This window comes from Hoplias malabaricus, chromosome 10 (assembly GCF_029633855.1).
Source record: "Hoplias malabaricus isolate fHopMal1 chromosome 10, fHopMal1.hap1, whole genome shotgun sequence".
NCBI lineage: Eukaryota > Metazoa > Chordata > Actinopteri > Characiformes > Erythrinidae > Hoplias > Hoplias malabaricus.
Window position 1 is genome coordinate 39654719 of NC_089809.1, and position 27857 is coordinate 39682575.

Genomic DNA, 27857 nt, shown 5'->3' on the forward strand with positions numbered 1-27857 from the left:
GGTGAAAGATCTAATAGTGATTTTCTGACCACAATTTTGATTGTGTTGTAAACTGCAATTATTTTCTATGAATTAAGGTCCAGACCTGTGTTTATAAACAAGACCAAGATCTGGCTGTAATTCTGAGTGTTGAATGTAGAGCACCGGGCGGTCAGTCAGTTACGGCTGTGGTCATGTCCAGAGCGTGCTGTCTGTGACTGGTCCAAAAAACCGGGCTGTTTTTGTTTTAAATCGTGTTAAGACATTGTTTTTGATAAGACAGGCTAGAATTAAAACTGCAGCTCTCATCTGGTGGCGCTGCAGGAAGTGTCGCAGTCACACAGCTCCTGGGGCCTGGAGGTTGTGGGTTCGATTCCCGCTCTGGGTGACTGTCTGTGAGGAGTGTGGTTTGTTCTCCCTGTGTCTGCGTGGGTTTCCTCCAGGTGACTTTCTGTGAGGAGTGTGGTGTGTTCTCCTTGTGTCTGCGTGGGTTTCCTCCGGGTGACTGTCTGTGAGGAGTGTGGTGTGTTCTCCCTGTGTCTGCGTGGGTTTCCTCCAGGTGACTGTCTGTGAGGAGTGTGGTGTGTTCTCCCTGTGTCTGCGTGGGTTTCCTCCAGGTGACTGTCTGTGAGGAGTGTGGTGTGTTCTCCCTGTGTCTGCGTGGGTTTCCTCCGGGTGACTGTCTATGAGGAGTGTGGTGTGTTCTCCCTGTGTCTGCGTGGGTTTCCTCCGGGTGACTGTCTGTGAGGAGTGTGGTGTGTTCTCCCTGTGTCTGCGTGGGTTTCCTCCGGGTGACTGTCTGTGAGGAGTGTGGTGTGTTCTCCCTGTGTCTGCGTGGGTTTCCTCCGGGTGACTGTCTGTGAGGAGTGTGGTGTGTTCTCCCTTTGTCTGCGTGGGTTTCCTCTGGGTGACTGTCTGTGAGGAGTGTGGTGTGTTCTCCCTTTGTCTTCGTGGGTTTCCTCCGGGTGACTGTCAGTGAGGAGTGTGGTGTGTTCTCCCTTTGTCTGCGTGGGTTTCCTCCGGGTGCTCCGGTTTCCTCCCACAGTCCAAAAACACACATTGGTAGGTGGATTGGTGACATAAAAAGTGTCCGAAGGTATGAGTGTGTGAGTGAATGTGTGTGTGTGTGTGTGTGTCTGTGTTGCCCTGTGAAGGACTGGCGCCCCCTCCAGGGTGTATTCCCACCTTTCGCCCAATGATTCCAGGTAGGCTCTGGACCCACCGCGACCCTGAACTGGATAAGGGTTACAGACAATGAATGAATGAATGAATGACTTTAACAAGGCAAATAATTCATCCTTTTACTTCTCAAAGTTTTAACTTGTGATGCAGGTATGGCCAAAATTGTGTAGACACCCTTAAAATTTGTGAATTCTCAGTTGAGCTTCGTTAAAACATCACTACATAGTATTCTACCGTATTATTCCAGCTTCAAAATAATTGTGTTGCTACACTACGCTGTAATAGGGAGAAGAGAACCTCTGCCATTTCTACTCCAGGCTCACACTGAAAAAAAAACTGCACTATATAACTTTTGGAGGAGAGTTGGAATGTCAGGAAACTGCAAAAATTATTATTAGACAAAAGTATTAAAATCAGGGAGCAATAGCTTGACTTTGGAAGCAGGAAAAATGTTTTGGTCAGATCAGTGCAAGATTGGCAGAGCTTGTGGGGTGTTCCTTGTATGCAGTGGGTAGAGCCTATCAAAAGTTGACCCAAGGATTCTGTGAACCAGTAAGCTTATTGTCTATGGTGCTTCACTCCTTGGACGTTCAAAATAGGTCTGAAAGTAGTCTGTCCGTCAAGGACATATTTTAAACGTCAATGGACGTCCAAAATCCATCTTAATAAGTTAGTAAAGTGGTGACCAATCGATAACGTCAGTGGACGTCCAAAACGCGTCTTATACAATTAATTTATTTCGGGACCAATTAATAACGTCAGTGGACGTCCAAAATTCGCCTAATAGTCGTCTTTTCAATGTCTGTGTTTGGACGTCTTTTCAACTTTTATTTTGAACCTTAAGAGCGTTGATTAGACGGCAGTCATTACGTTATTTCAACATTGAATCAACGGCTAATTGTTTACTGGGTGAACTCTGCACACTGAGAACACCTCAAAAATGTGTTATTTTGGAGATGCTCTGCTGTAACCAAAAGATGACCACCACCACTGGAGTCTGAGTAGCTCAGATCCTCGCGTTGATCATGTCTCCAACTTCCAACATCAGCCTCAAGAACTGACTGTTCATTTACAGCCTGATATATTCAACTGCATCTATAAGGGCCATATTATACAGATAAAAAATGTTTTTGTTCATATTATTTGTCTGTGGTTTTTATTTTGTGAACTTCCGGTGTATAGTTGTGGCCTGTGTGCTTCTGTTATGCCAGTCTATGCTAGTTTATGCTAGTTTTTCCGCACTTGATCACGGAGGCGCCCTCGTTAGGGAGTGTGCATAAACGGATTGGAACGGACCCGAAGAATGGACGTCACGTTCACCTTGCGCGTGTGTATTTTTGTGTGTAGTCAGAGTTGAGGGTGTAGGGTTATGTGTGCTGTTAATATTAAATGATTTAGCTGATATTTCAGTATGAATAAGTTTATCCTCCCTGTGTCTGTCTTCGGGACGGTCTGCGGCTGCGCGGTGCTAGTGAAGTGAGTAAAGATTTGCTGAGTTAACGTTACTTTAGCTATAACTTTGCTTATAACTGAGAGTTTTGGTCACTGTATTCATATTTTGCTGTGGGGGAAGCACTTGTTTGCTTCTATTTGCTGGTCCTGCTGAAAAATGACCATTTTACGTCAGGTTTATAGAGAACAAGCGTCCAGTTTAGCCAATTTTAGCCATTACAAAGATATGTAAATGGACATGTTAGCGATAAATGGTGTAATAATCTCTGTGTGGTCATGTTTATCCTCTAAAGACATATCATGAATGAAATAATAGTAGAGTGGCATGGTTGAGCATTACTGCTTTAAAACTGTAGTGTCTCATAAACATGGATCCAGACAGCCAGGGTTTCATATGTCACAAACCTAAGGAACCAATCCTGTCAAGTTGGGGGGCGGGGCTTATGTGTGGTTGAAGGTAGAGGTGGGGACTAATCACATATTCATTCATTTATGTGGTTTTCTCAACACCTCTTCAGGAATTACGTCACTGGTGGTCCTTGTCCGAGCAAAGCGAGGATCCCTGGGAAGACGGTGATCATAACCGGGGCCAATACCGGCATTGGGAAGACGACTGCTGAGGAACTTGCCAGACGAGGTACAGTTCTGAATGTAAAAGGAAACCGCACCACGTTTTCAGAACGTAATTGTAGTTCATATTCTGAAGAAGTCGACACTGTTAGCCCTTTGTCACCAAAATAACCGGATCTGTTCAAGATCCTTTCAACGTTGGTACTGTAAACCTGTTTTACCACCAGTTTTTATGTGAAGCAAAGTCACGTCTGCCTCTGTCGTTGGTTTTGCCTCAACGTCCCGCGATTGGTCCAAAAACCTGAACATTCAGAAAGTGTTTTCACGCTGCACATGAACTGGGCCTTGGTTCTGTTTGATCCAAAGCTCTGTTTTCAGATCAATTTTGGTCTGGATCATGGCCCGAGGCATCTTTCACACAGGCTTTTTGGGCCAAACTGAAAAGTCAGAAAATCTGGACCAAACAAGGCATGTATGAAAGCAGCTTAAGAGAATGCAGTGGGTTTCCTCTGTGAGGAGTGTGGTGTGTTCTCCCTGTGTCTGCGTGGGTTTCCTCCGGGTGACTGTCTGTGAGGAGTGTGGTGTGTTCTCCCTGTGTCTGCGTGGGTTTCCTCCGGGTGACTGTCTATGAGGAGTTGGTGTGTTCTCCCTGTGTCTGCGTGGGTTTCCTCCGGGTGACTGTCTGTGAGGAGTGTGGTGTGTTCTCCCTGTGTCTGCGTGGGTTTCCTCCGGGTGACTGTCTATGAGGAGTTGGTGTGTTCTCCCTGTGTCTGCGTGGGTTTCCTCCGGGTGACTGTCTGTGAGGAGTGTGGTGTGTTCTCTCTGTGTCTGCGTGGGTTTCCTCCGGGTGACTGTCTGTGAGGAGTGTGGTGTGTTCTCCCTGTGTCTGTGTGGGTTTCCTCCGGGTGCTCCGGTTTCCTCCCACAGTCCAAAAACACACGTTGATAGATGGATTGGCGACTCCAAAGTGTCCATAGGTGTGTGTGTGTGAGTGAATGTGTGTGTGTCTGTGTTGCCCTGTGAAGGACTAGCGCCCCCTCCAGGGTGTGTTCCTGCCTTGCGCCCAGTGATTCCAGGTAGGCTCTGGACCCATCGCGACCCTGAATTGGATAAGGGTTACAGATAATGAATGAATGAATGAATGGTCAGTTTGTGTTCTCCTCCAAGCGTGTTGAACCATCCAGTGTCTCAAGTGTCAGAAACATTAATCCTCTGTAGATCACAGAAAGCTGTTTGTAAGTCACATAATTGCAGTCATAATTGTTGTAATACTCTTCAATCTTATTTAACTTTTGAGCTAATATTAATTGTTGTGTGTTTGTGGTTATTTTGGACAAAGGCTTTATGAGGAGAACCTGGACCTGGAAACCAAGGGCACCTTGCCATCTTTAGGGTGTATTATTCCTCTGAATCAAAGAGAGTAGAGTGTTTCTGAGGAAGGATGAATGCCTGGCCACACTTTGTTTCCTTTGGATGGTTTTAGATAATAAGAGGGTACTGTTAAAGTTTGATGGAAGTTAATTAAATGTGCTGTTTTATTTCCAACAAAGCATTTGATGCAAATACCAGTGTTTAACTGGAAATAATGGTTTAATGGACAGATGCGTTAAGCCATCTGTATCAGGCTTTTTTTCCGTCAGATTTTATACCGATGTTTGATAACGATTCCTTTGTCCGAGGAACGGAAACAAAAGACAAACAAAGACATGAGATCTTGAGATGTTGTGTGATAATGTCCACTCTTTTTTCTTCTGGTCAGGTGGCAGGATAATTATGGGCTGTCGGGACATGGAGAAGTGTGAAGATGCTGCACGTGAGATAAGAGGATCCACGCTGAACCCTCACGTTTATGCACGACACATCGACCTGGCTTCCTTGAAGTCTATACGTAATTTTGTTGAAAAGATCCACAAGGGTAGGAAAGTCATGTACACACAAACACACCTTCAGTCATTCATTCACTCATGGAGGTCATGTGTCTAATTAATCTATTTTTACAATATCAGTCATGCACATGTTTTATGTCAAAAGTATTTCACAGCCCAGCGAGTCCAGTTCATATGAGATGGCAAACTTTTCTGTGGATTGAAATAGAGAGTCCGCTCACAATCGGATCATTTTGTGCAGAAGGTGACGGCTGCTTCAGAATCACAATTTGGCACCGTGCAAGTTTTTTATTTTTTGAAAATCCAGATCTAGTGTGATTTGCCCTTTATAGACATTTCCACCCAAATATGAAGATTTTATGAGGATGTAATGTAAATAAAAACAGAATGCAATGATATGCAAATAAAGGCTATTTATTTTATTTAATTAAGATATTAAAAGGACAATGTGTGACTGTCTGTGAGGAGTGTGGTGTGTTCTCCCTGTGTCTCCGTGGGTTTCCTCCGGGTGACTGTCTGTGAGGAGTGTGGTGTGTTCTCCCTGAGTCTGCGTGGGTTTCCTCCGGGTGACTGTCTGTGAGGAGTGTGGTGTGTTCTCCCTGTGTCTCCGTGGGTTTCCTCCGGCTGCTCCGGTTTCCTCCCACAGTCCAAAAACACACGTCGGTAGGTGGATTGGCGACTCAAAAGTGTCCGTAGGTGTGAGTGTGTGAGTGAATGTGTGAGTGTGTGTTGCCCTGTGAAGGACTGGCGCCTCCTCCAGAGTGTATTCCCACCTTGCGCCCAATGATTTCAGGTAGGCTCTGGACCCACCGCGACCCTGAACTGGATAAGGGTTACAGACAATGGATGAATGAATGTTAATTTTGCGTTTGATGCGAAAAACACGCTATACGCCTTTGGGAACTGAGGAGACAAATCGCTGTAGTTAAAACTGAAACGTTTTCTCGTTCTCATTCTTGCTTGATAAAGGAACACTCAACATTTTTTAAAATTTCCTACGGCGCCAAATGTTTTGAGTGTGCGACAGGTCGGCACTGCAGGAATGCTAATTTACCAGAATGTAGTCTGTTTATGATTCAGTGCCTCCTGAGACCCAAAGATCATAGACTTGTATTGGTTTTCAGCCTTGTCCCTTGCATACAGAGACTTCTCCAAATTCTCAGAATCTTTTAATAATATTGTGTGTCATAGATGATAAAATTCCCTTTAGATCTTTGCTGTTTTACATTGAGAATATTCTTAAATTCTTGCACAGCCTTTGTGAGTATTCAACTTTTCCACATTTTGCACCACTTCACAGCTTTTCTGGAAACGGTGTTGCACAGTTATTGCTGCTTCTGCGCTGTACACAAGCTAATAGTGCATTAAATGATCTATCAGGAGAATAGGCCTCCTACTCTAGCACCTGGCTTGTCATTGGGTCTCATTTCACCTCCTGAAGCGCTTTGAGGGATGGGATTTAAGTGTGTCTTGTGCAGTTACTCCTGCATTAGTCCTGACACTAAATATTCATGAAACAACCACGGCTAAAGGGGGATCTTTGTCTCTCAGAGGAGGAAAGGGTGGACATCCTGATCAATAATGCTGCTGTGATGAGGTGTCCTCCAGGGAAGACGGAAGATGGCTTCGACATGCAGTTTGGAGTCAACTACCTGGGTAAGAACATAGCGAGGACAGACATAACACAGTGGAACCAGAGCCTTTTGTGTTCTCACATTTTTAAATACTTTATTGCTGTTTTTTTAAGGGTTAAGTCATTTCCTTCTCAAATAGGTGGTCACTTACGATAGCTAATGAAAGCTTGAAAATATGTTTCTCAGACAGGGACGAAGCCTAGGGTTCAGTTGGTTAAATCTCAGTCCTGAGCCCAATCCCAGGACTGATCCCATGGTTAAAGTCCTGAAATACCTTCTGTGTCCACTGTGAACGTCCTGTTTAAACCTGTTGTCTGAAGAACTGCTCACTGTTCCTGTCTGCGCTGTACTAGGTCACTTCCTCCTGACCAATCTGCTGCTGGATAAGCTGAAGGACTCCGCCCCCAGCAGGGTGATTAACCTATCATCTTTAGCACACATCCTCGGAGAGATTGACTTGACGGACCTGAACTGGGACAGGAAGAAGTTTGACACCAAGAAAGCCTACTGTCAGAGCAAACTCGCCATCGTCCTCTTCACACGAGAGCTCGCTCGCAGACTTGAGGGTGCGTACGTCTGCGTGATTCTGGCTGTGAGACTGCGTGCGTGAGACTGCGTGAGAGTAGGGCTAGATGATACAGCCAAACTATATATCACGATATGTTTCTTAATATTGGTCGATACGATATAATTCTGATATCGATCTGAACAAATATAAAAGACACAGAAAACTGACAAAAACAAACAAGAAACATGACATCAGCCTCAAGCCAAAACTCCGTGGCTTTGTCAATGTTAATATTTTTAAACTAACTTTAAAATTGAGTTGAATTGACTTACGACAGCACCCTGTAAACACCGTCAGTCAGTGACAGATGTTGTAAATAAATAATATTGAAAATGGGTTTAAAAATCATAAAATTGTTATTGTAACATTTTATATTGCGATATTTATCGATATTGAATTATTGTCCAGCCCTAGATAATAGTCTAGACTGTCACTCCATCCCAATTGTGTATTACACACTAATTATATTAGTGTACGAATATAGTACACCATTTTACTAACAACAACTGTTGCTATGACAACACAGGTCATAACAAGCTGTAGTTCTAGGTAGGTGTCGCAGTCACACAGCTCCAGGGGCCTGGAGGTTGTGGGTTCGATTCCCGCTCCGGGTGACTGTCTGTGAGGAGTGTGGTGTGTTCTCCCTGTGTCTTCGTGGGTTTCCTCCGGGTGACTGTCTGTGAGGAGTGTGGTGTGTTCTCCCTGTGTCTTCGTGGGTTTCCTCCGGGTGACTGTCTGTGAGGAGTGTGGTGTGTTCTCCCCGTGTCCGCGTGGGTTTCCTCCGGGTGCTCCGGTTTCCTCCCACAGTCCAAAAACACACGTTGTAGGTGGATTGGCGACTCGAAAGTGTCCGTAGGTGTGAGTGTGTGAGTGAATGTGTGTGTCTGTGTAACGCTAGCTTTTATTGTGCTGCTCTGAAATGACAAAGACGCTCCATTAAAAGAGCACCGGATCGTTTATTAAGTTGGAATAATATTATTATTAATAATGAATAAATATAATGTACACATCATCTACAGAGAACATTTAAATATGTTTTTTTCTGTGATTAGAAATGTATAATTAGTGTGCTGCGAACCCTAATTAATCATTTTACCAAATTTGACTACAACTTCCTTCCATCTCGTATAGTCTTTTATTAGCGGTTTTATTTAGTGATTTTAAACACAGTGTTTAAACACATTACCTTTTATTTAAGATTAAATATGTATTAAAATATATATCACTAACTCTCTCACTCTCTCTCTTTCTCTCGCTCTCTTTCTCTCTTTCTCTCTCTCTCTCTCTCTCTCTCTCTTTCTCTCTTTCTCTCTCTCTCTCTGTCTCTCTCTCGCTCTCTCTGTCTCTCTCTCTCGCGCTCTCTCTCTCTTGCTCACTCTCTCTCTCTGTCTCTCTCACTCACTCTCTCTCTCTCTCTCTCTCTCTCTCTCGCTCTCTCTGTCTCTCTCTCTCTCGCGCTCTCTCTCTCTTGCTCACTCTCTCTCTCTGTCTCTCTCACTCACTCTCTCTCTCTCTCTCTTTCTCTCTCACTCACACACTGTGAGCTTTTGTGTTTACAGGAGTACAACATAATTCTGTTTCATTTAGAAGAAACTAATACTTAAATATGTGTGTGTGTGTGTGTGTGTGTGTGTGTGTGTTATAGGTACAGGAGTCACAGTGAATGCCCTGCATCCTGGGGTTGTTGCCACAGAACTGGGACGACACACTGGAATGCACCAGTCCAACTTCTCCAGCACCACACTGAGTGAGTCAATCAGCAACCATCAATATTTACATTTACTCTGGAGTAAGCTCAGATGGTCACATCAGTTTACACAATCCATTATGAAGTGTGCAGAACCATTGCAAGAAAATTCACATGTATTTCTTATATACACTATGTATCCAAAAGTTTAAACATGCATTTTAAAAGTGCCCTGCTGATGTTTAATATCTGTGCACAATTAAAAGAAAAAAAAAGGTAGTGACACACTCTGGAGGAGATGCTCCTGCGCTTAAGTTGTCTGTCCCTAATGCGTAGTGTGAAATAGAGGGGTACAAAGCTCTCCCACTATTGGGCTGTGGAGATGTGGGGCTGTGCAGTATCTGGGATGAGTTTGAGTGGTGTGTGTGATCCAGAACTAATCACCAACACAAGCCCTTGACCTCACGAATACTGTTGTGGCTGAAAGCAGTGAAATGGTCAGAGCAGTGTCCTAACATTAATCTAAATATAAGAACTGTAAAAGCATTTATAATCACCTTTTATCATCACCAAACACGCTTTTCTGAATCCTATATTAATGCCGCTTTCTGAGCCTAAACGTTTGTGTACACAGACCGTCTGTCTGTGGACACCCTTTACTCTGTTATCACTGGTCACAGGACACTAGGTTTTAATTGGACGGTGGAGGACTCTAAGCACAGCAGTGACGATAGTGACAGTGTGTGAGGTGTCAACAGTGTGGCTTGAGTTTGTTTGTGGCTTGAGTGTTTGTGGCACAGTGTGGCTTGAGGCATCACTGTCCAGTGCCAGCCAAGAAGAGTCCCGTGGACAGTCCACTGATGCAGGGCTAGAGCAGCCGTTCTCAAGCAGGGCACCAGGGGGCTGTCTGGCTCTGATATGATCATTTGATTTTGGTGACAAAAAAAAAAAAGTTACAAAACTCGAAAATGAAAATGTGGCTTTGACGGTTTTGAGACTAAAATTAGAAACTTCTGGGAATAAATTCAGAATATTTCAGGAAATAAAATACGCATATTACAAAAATTCAATTTGAATATTTCACAAATAACAAAAAATTGTGAGAAATAAAATCAAAATATTTAATGTCAAAATGTCAAAATTCAATAAGGTCACAATATTCTGACCTAACCTCTTGCATCTAAAATCCTCAATGAGAGATTTATTCAGTATTCTTCGTCAGTCTTTTTCGCTTTCTGAGTGGACGCAGCCAAAAACCCAGTTCATCCATTCATTGTCTGTAACACTTATCCAGTTCAGGGTCTCGGTGGGTCCAGAGACTACCCGGAATCATTGGGCACAAGGCGGGAATACACCCTGAAGGGGGCGCCAGTCCTTCACAGGGCAACACACACTCACACATTCACTCACACACTCACACCTACGGACACTTTTGAGTTTCCAATCCACCTACCAACATGTGTTTTTGGACTGTGGGAGAAAACTGGAGCACCCGGAGGAAACCCACACAGACACAGGGAGAACACACCACACTCCTCACAGACAGTCACCCGGAGGAAACCCACACAGACACAGGGAGAACACACCACACTCCTCACAGACAGTCACCCGGAGGATACCCACGCAGACACAGGGAGAACACACCACACTCCTCACAGACAGTCACCCGGAGGAAGCCCACGCAGACACAGGGAGAACACACCACACTCCTCACAGACAGTCACCCGGAGCTGGAATTGAACCCACAGCCTCCAGGACCCTGCACCTGTGGACACCACCTGCTGCGCCACCATGCCGCCCAAAACCCAGTTCATTCTCAAGCAAATTATTTAATCACTAATCCAACAGATCTGCTGTTGTCTTCATTTCCTTGTTTAAAACACAGCTGATTTTTCCTGTGTGATTTGGTTGTCGAACAGATGAAGAGGGGCTACATTTTATATTTTAGAAACACAACACTTGAAATTATTCAATTTGCTGTTTGATGTGTGTCCTCATCAGGTCCATTTTTCTACCTGTTGATAAAGTCACCTCAGCTCGGAGCGCAGCCCAGTGTCTACCTGGCTGTGGCAGAGGAGCTGGAAGGTGTGACCGGACGTTACTATGATGTGATGAAGGAGAAAGAGCCCGCAGCACAGTCTCTGGACCAGGAGGTGGCCGTCAAACTCTGGGATATCAGTGCGTCACTGGTCGGCCTCGAGACCTCGGTTTCTGCTCCAGCTTCACCAGAGAACGTAACGATGGTAAAACACTCCCAGGCAGCAGTAGCTGAGGGGGAGAGGACTCGGACTCACCCTGTGGAGACTGTCGCAGCCTCATGAGTCTTATCCCGCACACAGAACCGAGACACTGGACAGTGCTGTTGTATCTGCAGTTTAGCTTTGGCATGGATTATGTGAGTTATAGATACGTCGATGAATGTTATTGATCCGAAGGGGACAGGTGAGATTAATTTAAAGGTTAAAGCAACACTAGGTAAGATGGAGTATTTTTGCTCCTGAGCTTCCCCCAGGTTCAGTGTGTAATTTACTTTTATAGCACTGTCCTCAGATCAGCGGCGAGGGGTAATCTGGTCTCCTGCCTGCCTCTAAATCCTACATAGTGCAGTTTCTGCAGTGCTGAGCCATGTCCTCTAGTCTGTGCTCATTCAGTGTCGACACAATCAACACAAGTAAAACAAGCTAGAGGCAGATGTTATCACTATCAGACAAACCTGTATTTCCCTTGTTTTCTTGTACTACGAGTAATATTTAAAGGGTTAACAGGAATTTCAGGGGAGCTTGGGCTAACAGCAGGCTTCCTGTACGTTTCACAGTGCATCATTGCCCCCACTTTGAGCTTCCTTTTTATAATTTGATTGGTTTAGAAATCTCCTGCTAAGATTATTCCCCTCTCCGATTTGGATCAGTATTTTTAATATACAAAGCTGTTTTTTGTTAAATAAACATCAAAGTGGACGTCTACGTCCAGAAACCCTGTGTCTCTTAATGTGGAACAGTGTGTTTAAGGGGAAAAACGACTTGTTTGTAAGTGGCTGAAGTGTAATTTGTAAGTGTTTATTCACTGTTTGAATTTCCACAGAAACTCATTTATAATTCGAGCTGTTTAGTTTTGTAGCACTTTCCCTCTGCGTTTACTTTCATGCAGTTAGCGCTCTCCTGAATTTAGAGTCAGTTCTGTTTACAGCAAAAATAAGTCCATTACCCGCAGTCTCTCCTTTGTTTTTTTTTACTCATTTACAGACACTGGGGCTTCGTAAACACATTAGACTGGTTTCCAGCGCAAACCGACTGCAGAGCAGCAAAGTTTTTGGTTACTATCCTGAATGTCGCCTTTAATAAATTGTAGAATTTAGGATCCAATCCACTTAGGATTAAGCATCAGCTGTGTTCCATTACCTAGTGAGCCGCCTTGCTCCGTCCAGTCTGCGTAGGCAGGTCTGTATGTTGGCAGTCTTCTAAACCTTCTACAACAGCTTTCTAAGTCATGGTAATTAACCAGTAATTATCTCCACCAGCTTAAAATTTTACATGTAAATACCTTCCATTAAATAACTTCCATTAACAAAATGAGTCTGATATCACTCTTTAGTTACTCATAGTTCTCTCCTCCATTTACCTCCATATTTTTTACTCTCTGTCTGTGTGAAAATCATGATGGATTTGAACTGTATATGAGCAAAGACAAAGGTTATGGGATGCACTGGATTATTTAAAACACTGTTGGTTATTATCAGAAACCTCTGGATTAATTGAAGTAAATAATATATATAGCAAAATTTCTCTCTCTCTCTTCATCCCTTCCTCCCTCTCACAAACACACACACACAGTAAACGTGTGTATTCCCCATGGCATAACTTTTTTGCCAGGTATCTCAGTCCCAAAGTTGAAGGTTGTCCGATGTCCTTCAGCTCTTGTCCTATTGCACAGGCTTGACTTTGGGCTTGTGTTTTTGTGAAGTCCTGCTTGTGTATACTGCCCCCACACTCTTGGGCTGTTAGAGCTCAAAATTAATGGTCTGCGATAAACATAGTAATCTTAAAGCCAGTTATAAACTGAAAACAAAGCAGCTGCTGGTGTTTAAGCAATGCTCTCATGAGCCTGGGTGCAAATTCAACATTTTTTGTTCCTTATTTCTCACCATTAAATACTTCATTCATGAGAGCAAATCTGGTAAAACTGTTCCAGCAGGTAGTGTCTCTGTCACACAGCTCCAGGGACCTGTGGGTTCGAGTCCCGCTCCGGGTGACTGTCTGTGAGGAGTGTGGTGTGTTCTCCCTGTGTCTGCATGGGTTTCCTCCGGGTGACTGTCTGTGAGGAGTGTGGTGTGTTCTCCCTGTGTCTGCGTGGGGTTCCTCCGGGTGACTGTCTGTGAGGAGTGTGGTGTGTTCTCCCTGTGTCTGCGTGGGTTTCCTCCAGGTGACTGTCTGTGAGGAGTGTGGTGTGTTCTCTCTGTGTCTGCGTGGGTTTCCTCCGGATGACTGTCTGTGAGGAGTGTGGTATGTTCTCCCTGTGTCTGCGTGGGTTTCCTCCGGGTGACTGTCTGTGAGGAGTGTGGTGTGTTCTCCCTGTGTCTGCATGGGTTTCCTCCGGGTGACTGTCTGTGAGGAGTGTGGTGTGTTCTCCCTGTGTCTGCGTGGGTTTCCTCCGGGTGACTGTCTGTGAGGAGTGTGGTGTGTTCTCCCTGTGTCTGCGTGGGTTTCCTCCAGGTGACTGTCTGTGAGGAGTGTGGTGTGTTCTCTCTGTGTCTGCGTGGGTTTCCTCCGGATGACTGTCTGTGAGGAGTGTGGTATGTTCTCCCTGTGTCTGCGTGGGTTTCCTCCGGGTGACTGTCTGTGAGGAGTGTGGTGTGTTCTCCCTGTGTCTGCGTGGGGTTCCTCCGGGTGACTGTCTGTGAGGAGTGTGGTGTGTTCTCCCTGTGTCTGCGTGGGTTTCCTCCGGGTGCTCCGGTTTTCTCCCATGCTCCAGAAACACACGTTGGTAGGTGGATTGGAGACTCAAAAGTGTCCGTAGGTGTGAGTATGTTTATGTGTGTGTGTGTGTGTTGCCCTGTAAAGGACTGGTGTCCCCTCCAGGCTGTGCCCAGTGATTCCGGGTAGGCTCCGGACCCATTGTGACCCTGAACTGGATAAGGGTTACAGGTATTGAATGAATGAATCAATGTTCCAGATTTTGCTGCTTGGAATTAAGTTCAACACAAAATGAATATTTTGTACTGTTTTATTTATAAATGTGTATATAATCTGTATAAATGTGTGTCCCTCATTTTTTCAAATGTATTATTATTATTATTAGTAGTAGTATTCTTTTAAATCATTTGACGTTATTTTTTTGTTTTTTGTTTTTCTTAAATTTTCTTTCAACAATGCTTTGTTCTGAAGTTTTTCATGTTTATTTTTATATACATTTACTTTATAAATCTCAGCACTGTCATCTCTAATGCTGTAATGTGTTTGCTTTAAAGTCAATTAAAAAACAAACAAAATTCACAGACGAACTCTGGTGAATCGTGCACTGAACTACAACTCCCATGATGCACCAAGAGCGGGTGACGTCACGCGCGACTCCTTCCCAAGTACAGTGTTAGTACATTTGGATGAACTTTGCCCGTTTTTCTGTTAGAAGTCCAGTTTTAAAGCTCGCTGTTGTTGAATACCTCCCGCCGCACAGCGGTCGACGACGTTTTAAGAGTTTGAGGATTAGATAAAGGTACGTAATGTTTTTTTAACACTCTTTTCCCTCTGGAGTGAGAACTGACCCCGCTCCATAAAGATCCTGTGTTTGTAAATCGACTGAACAGCTGTAAATACACACAGCCTGACCACAACAAATCTCTCTAAATATTCTACCCGCTCTGTCCGTTCTCTCAGCTCCACCATTACACACTGTAATCCATGTTTTTTCTTCAATAATCAGGATTCAAGATATTATTTGTCACATATAAAGTTGTAACAGTTACAAATATACACTGAAATGAAAAAAGTGACTGATCCATCAATAGATTGCAAAACGATACTCATCATTCATTATCATTATCTGTAACCCTTATCCAGTTCAGGGTCACGGTGGGTCCAGAGCCTACCTGGAATCATTGGGCGCAAGGCGGGAATCCACCCTGGAGGGGGCGCCAGTCCTTCACAGGGCAACACACACTACCTACCAACATGTGTTTTTGGACCGTGGGAGGAAACCGGAGCACCCGGAGGAAACCCACGCAGACACAGGGAGAACACACCACACTCCTCACAGACAGTCACCCGGAGGAAACCCACGCAGACACAGGGAGAACACACCACACTCCTCACAGACAGTCACCCGGAGTAAACCCACGCAGACACCGGGAGAACACACCACACTCCTCACAGACAGTCACCCGGAGGAAACCCACGCAGACACAAGGAGAGAACACCACACTCCTCACAGACAGTCACCCGGAGGAAACCCACACAGACACAGAGAGAACACACCACACTCCTCACAGACAGTCACCCGGAGGAAACCCACGCAGACACCGGGAGAACACACCACACTCCTCACAGACAGTCACCTGGAGGAAACCCACGCAGACACAGAGAGAACACACCACACTCCTCACAGACAGTCACCCGGAGGAAACCCACGCAGACACAGAGAAAACACACCACACTCCTCACAGACAGTCACCCGGAGGAAACCCACGCAGACACCGGGAGAACACACCACACTCCTCACAGACAGTCACCCGGAGGAAACCCATGCAGACACAGGGAGAACACACCACACTCCTCACAGACAGTCACCCGGAGGAAACCCACGCAGACACGGGGAGAACACACCACACTCCTCACAGACAGTCACCCGGAGCGGGAATCGAACCCACAACCTCCAGGTCCCTGGAGCTGTGTGACTGCAACACCTACCTGCTGCGCCACCGTGCCGCCCCAAAACGATACTGAGTAAAAAAACATTAATTACAATTTAAATTAAAAATGCTGACAAAAAGGAAGTTACAAATTAATATTCATACTAATTACAAGACAAAATAATAACAAATGAGAATTAAAACAAAAATAATTAAAAGAGAATAAATGTGTAATGTGCAATGTAAACAATGAATACACTGCAAATGATACATGATGATAAATGGCTATGTGTCTGAGTAAAGTGACTTGAGCAGAGCTGTACATACACTTTAAGTGTTTAATGTATGAATGACCTGAGGGTCAGAGACAGTAGCTCATCTGTCGCTGCACAGTGTGTGTCGCTCGTCCTCTAGTCCTTCATCAGTGACGCTGTCGGCTGGATGTTTTTGGTCGGTGGACTGTTCTCAGTCCAGACACTGAGGGGTTTAAAAACTCCAGCAGCACTGCTGTGTCTGATCCACTCTACACCAGCACAACACACACTCACACACCACCACCACGTCAGTGTCACTGCAGCGCTGAGAATGATCCACCACCACATCACACCTGCTCTGTGGGGGTCCTGAGCGCTGAGAAAAAGGGGGATAAAAAGTATGAAGCGCAACAGACAGACTTCAGTCTGTAATTGTAGAACTACCAAGTGCATATGTAAACTGGGCCATGAATATAGAATGTTACAGGAGATCTAATAATGTCTGTCTTTTGTTTAATTTTGCTGCAGAAGAATGGCAGAAGTCCCTGAAGATGTCCAGAGCGACGACTGTTTGAGCAGCTACTCTCACATCTACAGTCCAGACCTGCTCAAGTGAGAGTCACCACTGTTTACCTTCTAAAGTGTGTTAGAGGGGTGTATATCTGGGTGCAAGGCCAGTTAATGCTAAATTATTTTATGAAATCTCACCTTTGAATTATACACAGCCCTTTAAAGTAAATTAAGGCATGCAAATTACTTAATAACGTGTGGGAATTTGATATTTAAATATTTAAGTCATTGACACAGATTAAAAACACTCATCTGCTGAGAAATACGTGATTTACCTTGTTAACAGAGCGGGTGTGGTGTGGTGGTGGATCATTCTCAGCGCTGCAGTGACACTGACGTGGTGGTGCTGTGTTGGGCTGGTGTGAGTGGATCAGACACAGCAGTGACACTAAGGTCTCTAAAATTTCTGCAGCACTGCTGTACAGGGTGGGCCATTTATATGGATACACCTTAATAAAATGGGAATGGTTGGTGATATTAACTTCCTGTTTGTGGCGCATTAGTATATGGGATATTATATTACAGGATATTATTATGGGATATTATAGTATATTACGTAGAAGAGGGTTGCATTGACAATCCAACACAATGGGCAGCATTTTAAACACATTTTATAAGTGGTCAGAAACTTGTAAATAACTCACGAAAGAATAAAGTTACGTTAAAACCAAACACACCATTGTTTTTCTTGTGAAATTCCCAATAAGTTTGATGTGTCACATGACCCTCTTCCCATTGAAAAAACAAAAGTTGGATCCAAAATGGCCAGCTTCAAAATGGCCGCCATGGTCACCACCCATCTTGAAAAGTTTCCCCCCTCCCATATACTAATGTGCCACAAACAGGAAGTTAATATCACCAACCATTCCGCTTTTTATTAAGGTGTATCCATATAAATGGCCCACCCTGTAGAATGATCCACCACTCACATCATACTTGTTCTGAGCTTTGAACAACAGGGTGAAAGCGGGTAGCAAATTATGCAGAGCAACAGGTAGACTACAAATTGTAATTGTAGAACTACACAGTGCTCCTGTGTGGTCAGTGGAGCTGAGAGAGTGGACACTGAGTGTAGAAAAAAAGTGACTTTAAAGTTATGGATGATTGGTGTATAATATTTTTCTGTACATATGTTTTGCAGAGATCAGGTTGCCTTTATAACCGGCGGAGGCTCTGGTATTGGTTTCCGTATCGCTGAGATTTTTATGAGGTTAGTGTCTGTCACATTTCTCCTGTTGCCCTCTGGCTTTTCATTTAACTGTTATCTCACGTGTTTGGCTTCTGGGTTTGAACTTTTTACCTGTAGAACCAGAACCAGTTTCACTACAAACTGCTCTTGGAAATTTGCATGGGAACATACACAGTAATCCAGACATTTTCTGGATTTCAGCTGCATGTATGAACACAAATGTCCAGATCAGTTGTACCACTCATTTCCGGCCAGTCCCCTAGTACACAGTCCGGGTAATGTCAGAGTGACGCCTGTGTGAGCAGAGCCTTGAATGTTCCGGAGTATCCACAGTGAATTCATGCCGTGCCCCTGGTGCCAGCTGTGTGCTGTGTGTGAAAAGGCAGTTATGAAAAAAATCCAGACCAGTTTCTCAGAATATTTTCCAGATTTCGTATGTGAAAACGTCTCTAGAAAGAAACATTTACAGTTGTCTGATCTTTCCTGTCTCTGCTGTCTCTTTTAGACATGGCTGTGACACAGTTATTGCCAGCAGGAGTCTAGAGAAACTCACTGAGGTATCAGTATTCACTCACACACACACACACACAAATTTAGGCAATGAAGGTTAACCCACATACTTCTACGTGTTCTTTACCTTGGCGTGGACATTAAGTAACACATCCATGAGAGGGCAGTTTCTGACAACATAAACAAACCTGGCAGTGGGGGAGGAGGAGCTGATAATGTAACGTTACTCACTAAAGAAACTACGAGAGAGACAGCGCTGTAAACGGCGTGGGACTGTGAGTAGGTTAATACTTCACCTAATGTGGACAGAGAATTATTTTCACTTATGGGCTGCACTGCCCCCACAAGGTCTCCAGTGGTATTGCTCTGTTCTGTCCGTATCCGTAAACCATAAACATTTTATTTCTGCAAACATTGTCAATTTTCTCAGCTCCACTGATCACATGGGAGCACTCTGTAGTTCTACAGTTACAGACTATAGTCCATGTGTCATGTGTTCTGCATACTTTGTTTGCCCACTTTCACTCGGTTCTTCAAGGGTTCTTGAAGAAAGGTTCTTCTCTGGGTTTTAAACCCTGTGTCCACCCACTGTTCACTCTGGTAGAAATTCCTAGCTCGATGGCCCACCTTGTAGAAAGAGTAGCTCGTCTACAGAGTGACTGATGTGGTCACTTGAGCTGAGACACTACATATATTTTCAAGTCAGTGTGGCAAGGAATGTTCCTTGGTGTGAAGGCTTCAGAGTGCTGACACACGTTCACTCTCTCAGTATGAAATAAACATACCCGGTGTGGGTAGGCACAGTCTGTTTGTTAGATGTTTTGTCTTCATCTTTATGTGTGATATCTACAGGCAGCAAAGAAGCTGACCAGTGCGACAGGCAGACACTGTCTGCCCCTGCAGATGGACGTTCGCCAGCCTGAAGCCATCTCTGCCGCTGTGGATGAAGCGCTGAAAGAGTTCGGACGTGTGGATATTCTCATTAACAGTACGTTTAGAATCAGGGGTCACCTTTAAACATAAACAGCACACAGTTTGGTTTCTATTCTCTCTCTAAAAGGGAGTCCATTTTGTATTAAAGGGGACATTTTATGGCAAAAATCACTTTCTGAGTGTTTTAGCTCATAAATGTGTGTATCTGGAGCCCACCAACCCGCACACTGTGAAACAAGGCCACCCCGTCTGTTTTCTATGTGCTGCCTAAGTCAGAAACCCTGGGATAAAACGAGCCGTCCTGATTCTGCTCTGCTTCTGACGTCAAGTGCAGAGACTTTAGAATGGCCCCGCCCCCTCGTCTGAGTCTGTCCAATCACAGTGCTGGACCCACATTTACGTGAGAGCGCAAAGACGAGGTTAAACTCAGCAAAACAAGCGCGGAGGAATAAGAGCACTGAGTAAAAACATAGAAAACGAGAACGGAGAAGAAAAAGAACCGAGCGAAAATGTCTAAAAACCAGAGCGTTTCCTCCTCACTGCTTGTGTGCGCTCGGGGTCGGGGTGAACAGCGAGAGGCTCATTAACATTTAAAGGGACAGACGCTGAAAGCGGGCTGTTGTGACGAGGGGAATGGTGCTGTGGGGCTTGGGTTATTTTGACCAAAGCAGGTCACAGAACTTTTTAAAAGACTCTGGAGGACTGTGTAAGGGTGGGGATTTGTGTCTCCTTTAAATAACAATGTTTTTTATTTACGTTTTCTGCAACAACAGAGGAAAAGGTTACTCTTATGAACACTTACAACCAAATGAATATTTAGATGCTCTTGACTTAAGCTTTATAGTGTTAGTCTCACTCATTCACACACTCCCAGTCTGCTGTCTGCTCAAGTGTGTTGTGTTGTGTCTGTTTTTGCCTGGGGCTGGTTTAGACGCAGCGGGGAACTTCCTGTGTCCTGCAGCCTCTCTCTCCTTCAATGCTTTTAAAACTGTGCTGGAGATCGACACCATGGGAACCTTCAACACCAGCAAAGTCCTCTATGAGAAATGGTTCAAGGTGAGTGTGTGTTGCTCTGCCCAGAGTGTGTTCCTGCCTTTCGCCAAATGAGTCCTGGTGGGCTCCAAATGAATGAATGGATGATTTGCGATGAGGAAAACTAGATTAATAACCAAAAGACAGGTGTAATCCCAGTCTGAGTGTCCTTTCTCTAAGGGTTTAAGGCTGTAGGTGGTTGGTTAGTGGCTTGGTTAGAGACATAATTATTTGTGTGTGTGTTAGGATCATGGCGGTTCGATTGTGAACATCTCGGCCACGCTGGGCTACAAAGGTCAAGCGCTCCAGGTGCATGCTGGGTCAGCAAAAGCTGCTAATGGTGAGTGTCTGAGGTGTGTGTTGCAGTAATGTGTATATGATTTGATTCTAGAAGGCACATTATGCATCATGATCCTATAACATTTTCCCTTGTTTTATGTGTGTGTATGTGTGTGTGTGTGTGTGTGTGTGTGTGTGTGTGTGTGTGTGTGTGTGTGTGTGTGTGTGTGGGTGGGTATAGATGCTATGACGAGGCATTTGGCGGTTGAGTGGGGTCCCAGTGGAGTTAGGGTGAACACAGTGGCACCAGGACCCATCTCTGGGACTGAAGGCTATCGCAGACTTGGTAAGGACTCTGTGCCACTAACAAAGTCCACAGTCCTTGACTTTGGGCACAGGGGATTTGGTATGTTGCTACACAATATGACAAAATACAGCTGAAACTGTAGTGTTTATTTTTATGTAGGAATTGGAAACTACTCAGGTTTAAAGGTGCCGTATTCTCCCTGGTCTCCGCAGTGGAACACGGTTCTGATTCTTAATGAAACATCTGTGACCTGCTGTTGATCAAAGCCCCACAGCAGCTTTCAGCACCTGTTCCTTTAAATGATAATGAGCCGCTCGCTGTTCACCCCGACCCCGAGCGCACAGCAGTGAGGAGCGAGGAGCAGAAGCTCTGGGTTTTAGCCGTTTTTGCTCTGTTCTCTTTCTTCTCCGTTCTTGTTTTCTCCGTTTTTACTCAGTGCTCTTATTTCTCCGCGCTCGTTGTAACCTCGTCTTTTTGCTCTCGCATAAACACGGGTCCAGCGCTGTTATTGGGCAAAATCCGAAAAGGGGGCGGGGCTATTCTAAAATCTCTGCACTTGACGTCAGAAACGGAGCAGAATCAGAACCGCTTGTTTTAGCCCAGGTTTTCAGACTTTGGCAGCACACGGTAAACTGACTGGGTGGTCTTGTTTCTCAGTGTGTGGGTTGGTGGGCTCCAGATCCACACATTAATGTGAAAATGTAGCGATTAAGGGGGAATGTCTTCGATAATATGCCCCCTTTAAGAAAATATCATTGCATATTTGGAGTTCCTAGCTTTTGGAAGAGAAGTGGGAAGAAGTGAAATAACAGGGCTTTCTCATCCCTCAACATCCACAGCTGAAAGGCCTTTGTAATCTGTTTTTAATTCAGATTTTTATTATTTTGAAAGTGGAAAGTAGTGAAAATGAACAAGGTCCTTGTGTCGTAGATGTGTCCGGATTGAGGGGTACAATATTCTGATTCAGTGTTCTGTGTCCGCTCTTCCTCTGATTTTCAGGGGGTCATCACGCGGAGAGCGCGGGAGCTTTCCGGAGCATCCCGCTGCAGAGGGCCGGGAATAAAACAGAAATGGCCCACGCCGTGCTGTTCCTGGCCAGCCGCGCTGCGTCTTACGTCACCGGGAGCACGGTGGTGGCGGATGGAGGGGCGTGGCTCACCTCAGCCAATGACATGGAGCGTCTGCTGGGTATAACCTCCTCTCGCTCTAAACTCTGAGAGACAGAGACAGCACCACACGCAGGTGTGTGAATGAAAGTTTGTGCGTGTGTGTGTGTGTGTATGTGTGTGTATCACACCAGACACATTCATCGCATACATCGTTTTTTGCATCGTGTTAATGTGCTTACGAAGCCCCAGTGTCTGTAAACGGGTAAAAAAACAAAGCGTCTGGGTCCAGTGCTAGGCTTTCTCTCTCTCTGCTCACGGCAGAGAAACGCCATCTGGAGGTTTTTAGACAACGGAGAGACTCCAAACGCTGAAAAGCACCAACCGAGATGAGGATGTTGCTCTATTCCTGCTCCATAGGGGGGTAACACTGACTTATTCTTGCTGTTTCATTAAAGCACAGCACATTATTATCAATGTTTTAAAAGGCATTGGTAGTTAATTTATTAAACTTGGTGGTTAAATGGTTACTCATTAAACTTATTAACAAACATGTGGTGGACAGGTTTAAAGTCGTCCTACGGAGAAAACAAGTCAGTATCCGGAAAGATTGGAGGTTTAACTGTAGATGGGTGTGGGAAATATCAAGTCACCATTATATTTAACATCTGTGCCTATATGTCTAATTTATAACAATTAATACACAAGCTTATAAACTATTTATAACCTTTATGAGTGTAGTCTTATTCTAAAGTGGCACCTATATTTTTATTACTGTTTTTATCTTTGAAATAGATGAGAGCAGTTGTTGATGAATGACATAAAACATCCAGCATTAATCACAGATGTGTGCTGCTCGTTCTGTACTCTGTTACAGTATACGGAGGAAAAGAGTCCATTTAGATTTTCCTTTTCAGATTTCAAATGTTCCATTAGTCTGTGTTTAAGGTGTTAGACCACGCAGTGTGAGCTGAAATCATCTGCCAAATGTAGTGGGCCGTTGTCCCGTTTCGCTGGAAAGAAATTCAAGTATTTTGCATCCCTAGTTTTTAATTTGTGTGTGTGTGTGTGTGTGTGTTTATAATCAATAACCAATTGTGTGTTAGTGCAAGCAATTAATAAATCAGGCTAATTAATTAATTGGCTGATTACACGCTTGCGGTGGTGCTGCATCTTTGTCTGTTCTGCTTTGCATAACTTTACACACACATCAATCTACATGTTCTTTTCATACTTCATTCATACACACACACACACACACACATACACACACAAACACACATGGTGAATTATTGATTCCTTTACTCCAAGCTGTGCCAATCAAGTGCATTAAATGCATCTAGTCTGTGTGATTTAAATATGTTAATGTTTGAATCACTTGCGTTTGCTGAGGTCTGAGCTGATCTATCAACTACTGGAAAATTTTATGCATGAGATTTAAAAAAAGCTTGTCAGGGAAAATAAGGCTTCATTTGTAGTAATTTGTTTCTGATTTTAAATTTTTGTTATATATATATATTAATTATGTTTGTATTTTCATTGTAATATTTACTTATTATATAATGTTTTATAGATATTTGTTTATAAATATATATTATTTTCTACATAATCTGATAGCTAGTGTTATGCTCGTGTTTAATCATGAAGTGTTTGTCACATGGGCGGCACGGTGGCGCAGCAGGTAGGTGTCGCAGTCACACAGCTCCAGGGGCCTGGAGGTTGTGGGTTTGATTCCCGCTCCGGGTGACTGTCTGTGAGGAGTGTGATGTGTTCTCCCTGTGTCTGCGTGGGTTTCCTCTGTGTGATCCTCTGTGAGGAGTGTGGTGTGTTCTCCCTGTGTCTGCGTGGGTTTCCTCCGGGTGACTGTCTGTGAGGAGTGTGGTGTGTTCTCTCTGTGTCTGCGTGGGTTTCCTCCGGGTGACTGTCTGTGAGGAGTGTGGTGTGTTCTCTCTGTGTCTGCGTGTGTTTCCTCCGGGTGACTGTCTGTGAGGAGTGTGATGTGTTCTCCCTGTGTCTGCGTGGGTTTCCTCTGTGTGACTGTCTGTGAGGAGTGTGGTGTGTTCTCCCTGTGTCTGCGTGGGTTTCCTCCGGGTGACTGTCTGTGAGGAGTGTGATGTGTTCTCCCTGTGTCTGCGTGGGTTTCCTCTGTGTGACTGTCTGTGAGGAGTGTGATGTGTTCTCCCTGTGTCTGCGTGGGTTTCCTCTGTGTGACTGTCTGTGAGGAGTGTGGTGTGTTCTCCCTGTGTCTGCGTGGGTTTCCTCCGGGTGACTGTCTGTGAGGAGTGTGGTGTGTTCTCTCTGTGTCTGCGTGGGTTTCCTCCGGGTGACTGTCTGTGAGGAGTGTGGTGTGTTCTCTCTGTGTCTGCGTGTGTTTCCTCCGGGTGACTGTCTGTGAGGAGTGTGATGTGTTCTCCCTGTGTCTGCGTGGGTTTCCTCTGTGTGACTGTCTGTGAGGAGTGTGGTGTGTTCTCCCTGTGTCTGCGTGGGTTTCCTCTGTGTGACTGTCTGTGAGGAGTGTGGTGTGTTCTCCCTGTGTCTGTGTGGGTTTCCTCCGGGTGACTGTCTGTGAGGAGTGTGATGTGTTCTCCCTGTGTCTGCGTGGGTTTCCTCTGTGTGACTGTCTGTGAGGAGTGTGGTGTGTTCTCCCTGTGTCTGCGTGGGTTTCCTCCGGGTGACTGTCTGTGAGGAGTGTGGTGTGTTCTCCCTGTGTCTGCGTGGGTTTCCTCCGGGTGACTGTCTGTGAGGAGTGTGGTGTGTTCTCCCTGTGTCTGCGTGGGTTTCCTCCGGGTGACTGTCTGTGAGGAGTGTGGTGTGTTCTCCCTGTGTCTGCGTGGGTTTCCTCCGGGTGACTGTCTGTGAGGAGTGTGGTGTGTTCTCTCTGTGTCTGCGTGGGTTTCCTCCGGGTGACTGTCTGTGAGGAGTGTGATGTGTTCTCCCTGTGTCTGCGTGGGTTTCCTCTGTGTGACTGTCTGTGAGGAGTGTGATGTGTTCTCCCTGTGTCTGCGTGGGTTTCCTCTGTGTGACTGTCTGTGAGGAGTGTGGTGTGTTCTCCCTGTGTCTGTGTGGGTTTCCTTCGTGTGACTGTCTGTGAGGAGTGAGGTGTGTTCTCCCTGTGTCTGCGTGGGTTTCCTCCGGGTGACTGTCTGTGAGGAGTGTGGTGTGTTCTCCCTGTGTCTGCGTGGGTTTCCTCCGGGTGACTGTCTGTGAGGAGTGTGGTGTGTTCTCTCTGTGTCTGCGTGGGTTTTTTCCGGGTGACTGTCTGTGAGGAGTGTGATGTGTTCTCCCTGTGTCTGCGTGGGTTTCCTCTGTGTGACTGTCTGTGAGGAGTGTGGTGTGTTCTCCCTGTGTCTGCGTGGGTTTCCTCCGGGTGACTGTCTGTGAGGAGTGTGGTGTGTTCTCCCTGTGTCTGGGTGGGTTTCCTCCGGGTGACTGTCTGTGAGGAGTGTGGTGTGTTCTCCCTGTGTCTGCGTGGGTTTCCTCCGGGTGACTGTCTGTGAGGAGTGTGGGGTGTTCTCCCTGTGTCTGTGTGGGTTTCCTTCGTGTGACTGTCTGTGAGGAGTGTGGTGTGTTCTCCATGTATCTGCGTGGGTTTCCTTTGGGCGACTGTGAGGAGTGTGGTGTCTCTCGTTCTGAGTGTGAACTTTAAGGATTCTCTCCAGCGTGATGGACACGAGAGACGAGAGTTACATTCTGCACTCATGTCTCTGAGAACTACACTGGGGTTTTCTCTAAAAACAGCTTAGGAGACTGTTTACTGCAGCAGAGGATGATAACTATGATACACAGTCAGGCAGCAATTACAATTTAGAAGACTTGGAAATATATACAACTTATAAATTAGCCCTGTTGAATATATCATTAATTTTCAGATGCTTAAATCTAAATTTTCATGGTCTTTTCTTTTTCACAAATGAATGATGAGAAATGGACATGTTTTCTATAGCTTTGGAATATTTTCTCTAGACCGTTTTTTCTTTTATCTGCATTTTTTTTCCTGATTTTCAAACATTTTTATGTTGCGTCCAATTACACGTCTGTCCTTGAACAGGTGAAAGAGCCAGTGCTTAGACCGCTGCAATCCTTCAGTTTAAAAATGAAAACGCTTTCGAGGGAATCTACACAGACTTTACCCTTTCCTGGCCTTCAGCATTTCTCCAACTTTCAAACTGAGGAAAGCAATACAATATGCATTTGTGTTGAATAACGCTTGTCTCCTTTGCTCTCTGTAGGCTTGTGGTCGACAGAGAAGAGGAAGGACAAGTAGTCTGGTTTAAACCGACGGAAGAAGCGGAGATGCCCTCTTTCTCTGGTCAATCACAGCAGATTCTGATCTATTATGTCAGTAATATACATTGAATACTCAAAGCATTCCAGCCTGCTGAGCCATTTCACCTTGATATCATCACCTTGGGCTGACTCCGTGAACAACAGCTTGGCCTTCAGTGGTGGATTACCCCTGATTCCTAAAAACCTAGTGCTAGGATTTACCCTGATTTTAATCCAGACCCAAAGCTCATTCACTGAAAACATGTTCTGTTCATCACCGTCGCTGTCGGGACCAAACCTCGCGCCCTGAAAACCCTGACTGTACAAAACGAACAAACGTCTTAACTTGCAGTGGGGGTTAAAGAAACAGTCTGTCATTTTCTCCAATGCTTCTTCTTCACATTATGCAACAGCCATTTTACTGACACCTAGTGGCAGACATTTTCTTCTAAACCTGTTTTAAATATGGCTGCCCTCCATGTGGGGGACCCGCTCTATGGAGCATTCAGGGGCTACAGTGTTACGTTCATCGTTAGCTACACTATATACAATAATGTTAATTTACTCACTCTCATAAGTATTGCTTGCTACCGTTGGTGTAGTAAATATCTTATTAACCCTTTAACGGAACAACACTTTCAGACAGTTTCTGTAATTCCATTCATCAAAAGAATTTTACACAATGGCAAATGAAATAAAAAGAGAGAGAAACAAAACCAGGAAACACGAATGAACGTTTCCATAAAACGAGATTTTGTTCCGACAGCAACGTGTGCAAATGTTTGCATGTCTATATTCAGAATTACATGTGAGAAAATATTGATGACAGAAATAACTGGAGACACTAAGTTTTACAATGTAAAGAGGATTTAATAAAGCAGTGTTAATATATTTTCAGCTGTACACAGTATTAAAGAACACACAGGTTTCATAATAAATATTTTATAACTCAGACCCCGTGATGTCCTTATTTTATCCACAGTTCTCATGGTGGCCGCTAGAGGGCGGCAGGAAGGAGGAAGGAAAGAGGAGAAGCCCTTTAACGCTGAATGAAGCGTAAGATAGCTAAGGGTTAAGGATGAGAAGCACTGGTTAATGGTCTATTTTTAGAGACACACGAAAGAAATGGCAATCTGGACTTTTACAGTCAGAGTCTGAGCCATTCCACCTCTTCGTTCCAATAAACACCACACACACACACACACACACACCAAGCCCCTTAGACCAACACGTTTTGTCTGGGCTGAAGGTTGCAGTGTGTGTGTGTGTGTGTGTGTGTGTGTATGCGGCGAAGCAGCACAGTAGTGTTGGGCAAAAAAAAACCGAATCATTTCACTTATTTGATTCTTTTGAGCTTACTTGAGTGAACTGATTCTTTTGAGTCGTGTGGAATTGAAACATGCTTTTACTTCTGAGATCAATTCTAAAAAATAATTTTAAAATACATTTTGACACAAACCTCGTGTGGGCGGGATTTTTCAGGAGGTGCGTTCTCATTGGCCAGTTACATTTTGAGTGACACTTCAGTTGTTTGACTCATGAATGTTCTTCCACAGGAGACCAGTCCATTCACTGTGTTCTTTCTTTGAGGGACAGTCAGTGTCTCAGAAGT

General features: G+C 44.7%; 2 protein-coding genes across 3 annotated transcripts; both read left to right on the forward strand.

The window, feature by feature from the left end:
* Nucleotides 1–2471: 2471 nt before the first annotated feature.
* On the forward strand, nucleotides 2472–13346 carry LOC136708668 (retinol dehydrogenase 13-like). Its single transcript, XM_066683361.1, has 7 exons — nucleotides 2472–2637; nucleotides 3132–3250; nucleotides 4943–5098; nucleotides 6621–6725; nucleotides 7057–7269; nucleotides 8917–9018; nucleotides 10960–13346. The coding sequence occupies exons 1-7, from the start codon at nucleotides 2573–2575 to the stop codon at nucleotides 11277–11279; spliced, it is 1080 nt and encodes a 359-aa protein (XP_066539458.1). The 5' UTR covers nucleotides 2472–2572; the 3' UTR covers nucleotides 11280–13346.
* A 1184-nt stretch (nucleotides 13347–14530) lies between these two features.
* Nucleotides 14531–27165, forward strand: decr2 (2,4-dienoyl CoA reductase 2, peroxisomal). Of its 2 annotated transcripts, none has more exons than XM_066683498.1 (10): nucleotides 14531–14667; nucleotides 16582–16665; nucleotides 17765–17833; nucleotides 18318–18369; nucleotides 19175–19310; nucleotides 20187–20311; nucleotides 20534–20627; nucleotides 20808–20912; nucleotides 21873–22115; nucleotides 26209–27165. In XM_066683498.1, the coding sequence occupies exons 2-9, from the start codon at nucleotides 16586–16588 to the stop codon at nucleotides 22088–22090; spliced, it is 879 nt and encodes a 292-aa protein (XP_066539595.1). In that variant the 5' UTR covers nucleotides 14531–14667; nucleotides 16582–16585; the 3' UTR covers nucleotides 22091–22115; nucleotides 26209–27165. The 2 variants fall into 2 exon arrangements, with proteins under 2 accessions (XP_066539595.1, XP_066539594.1); XM_066683497.1 differs by having other exon boundaries at nucleotides 21873–22061.
* Nucleotides 27166–27857: the final 692 nt, after the last annotated feature.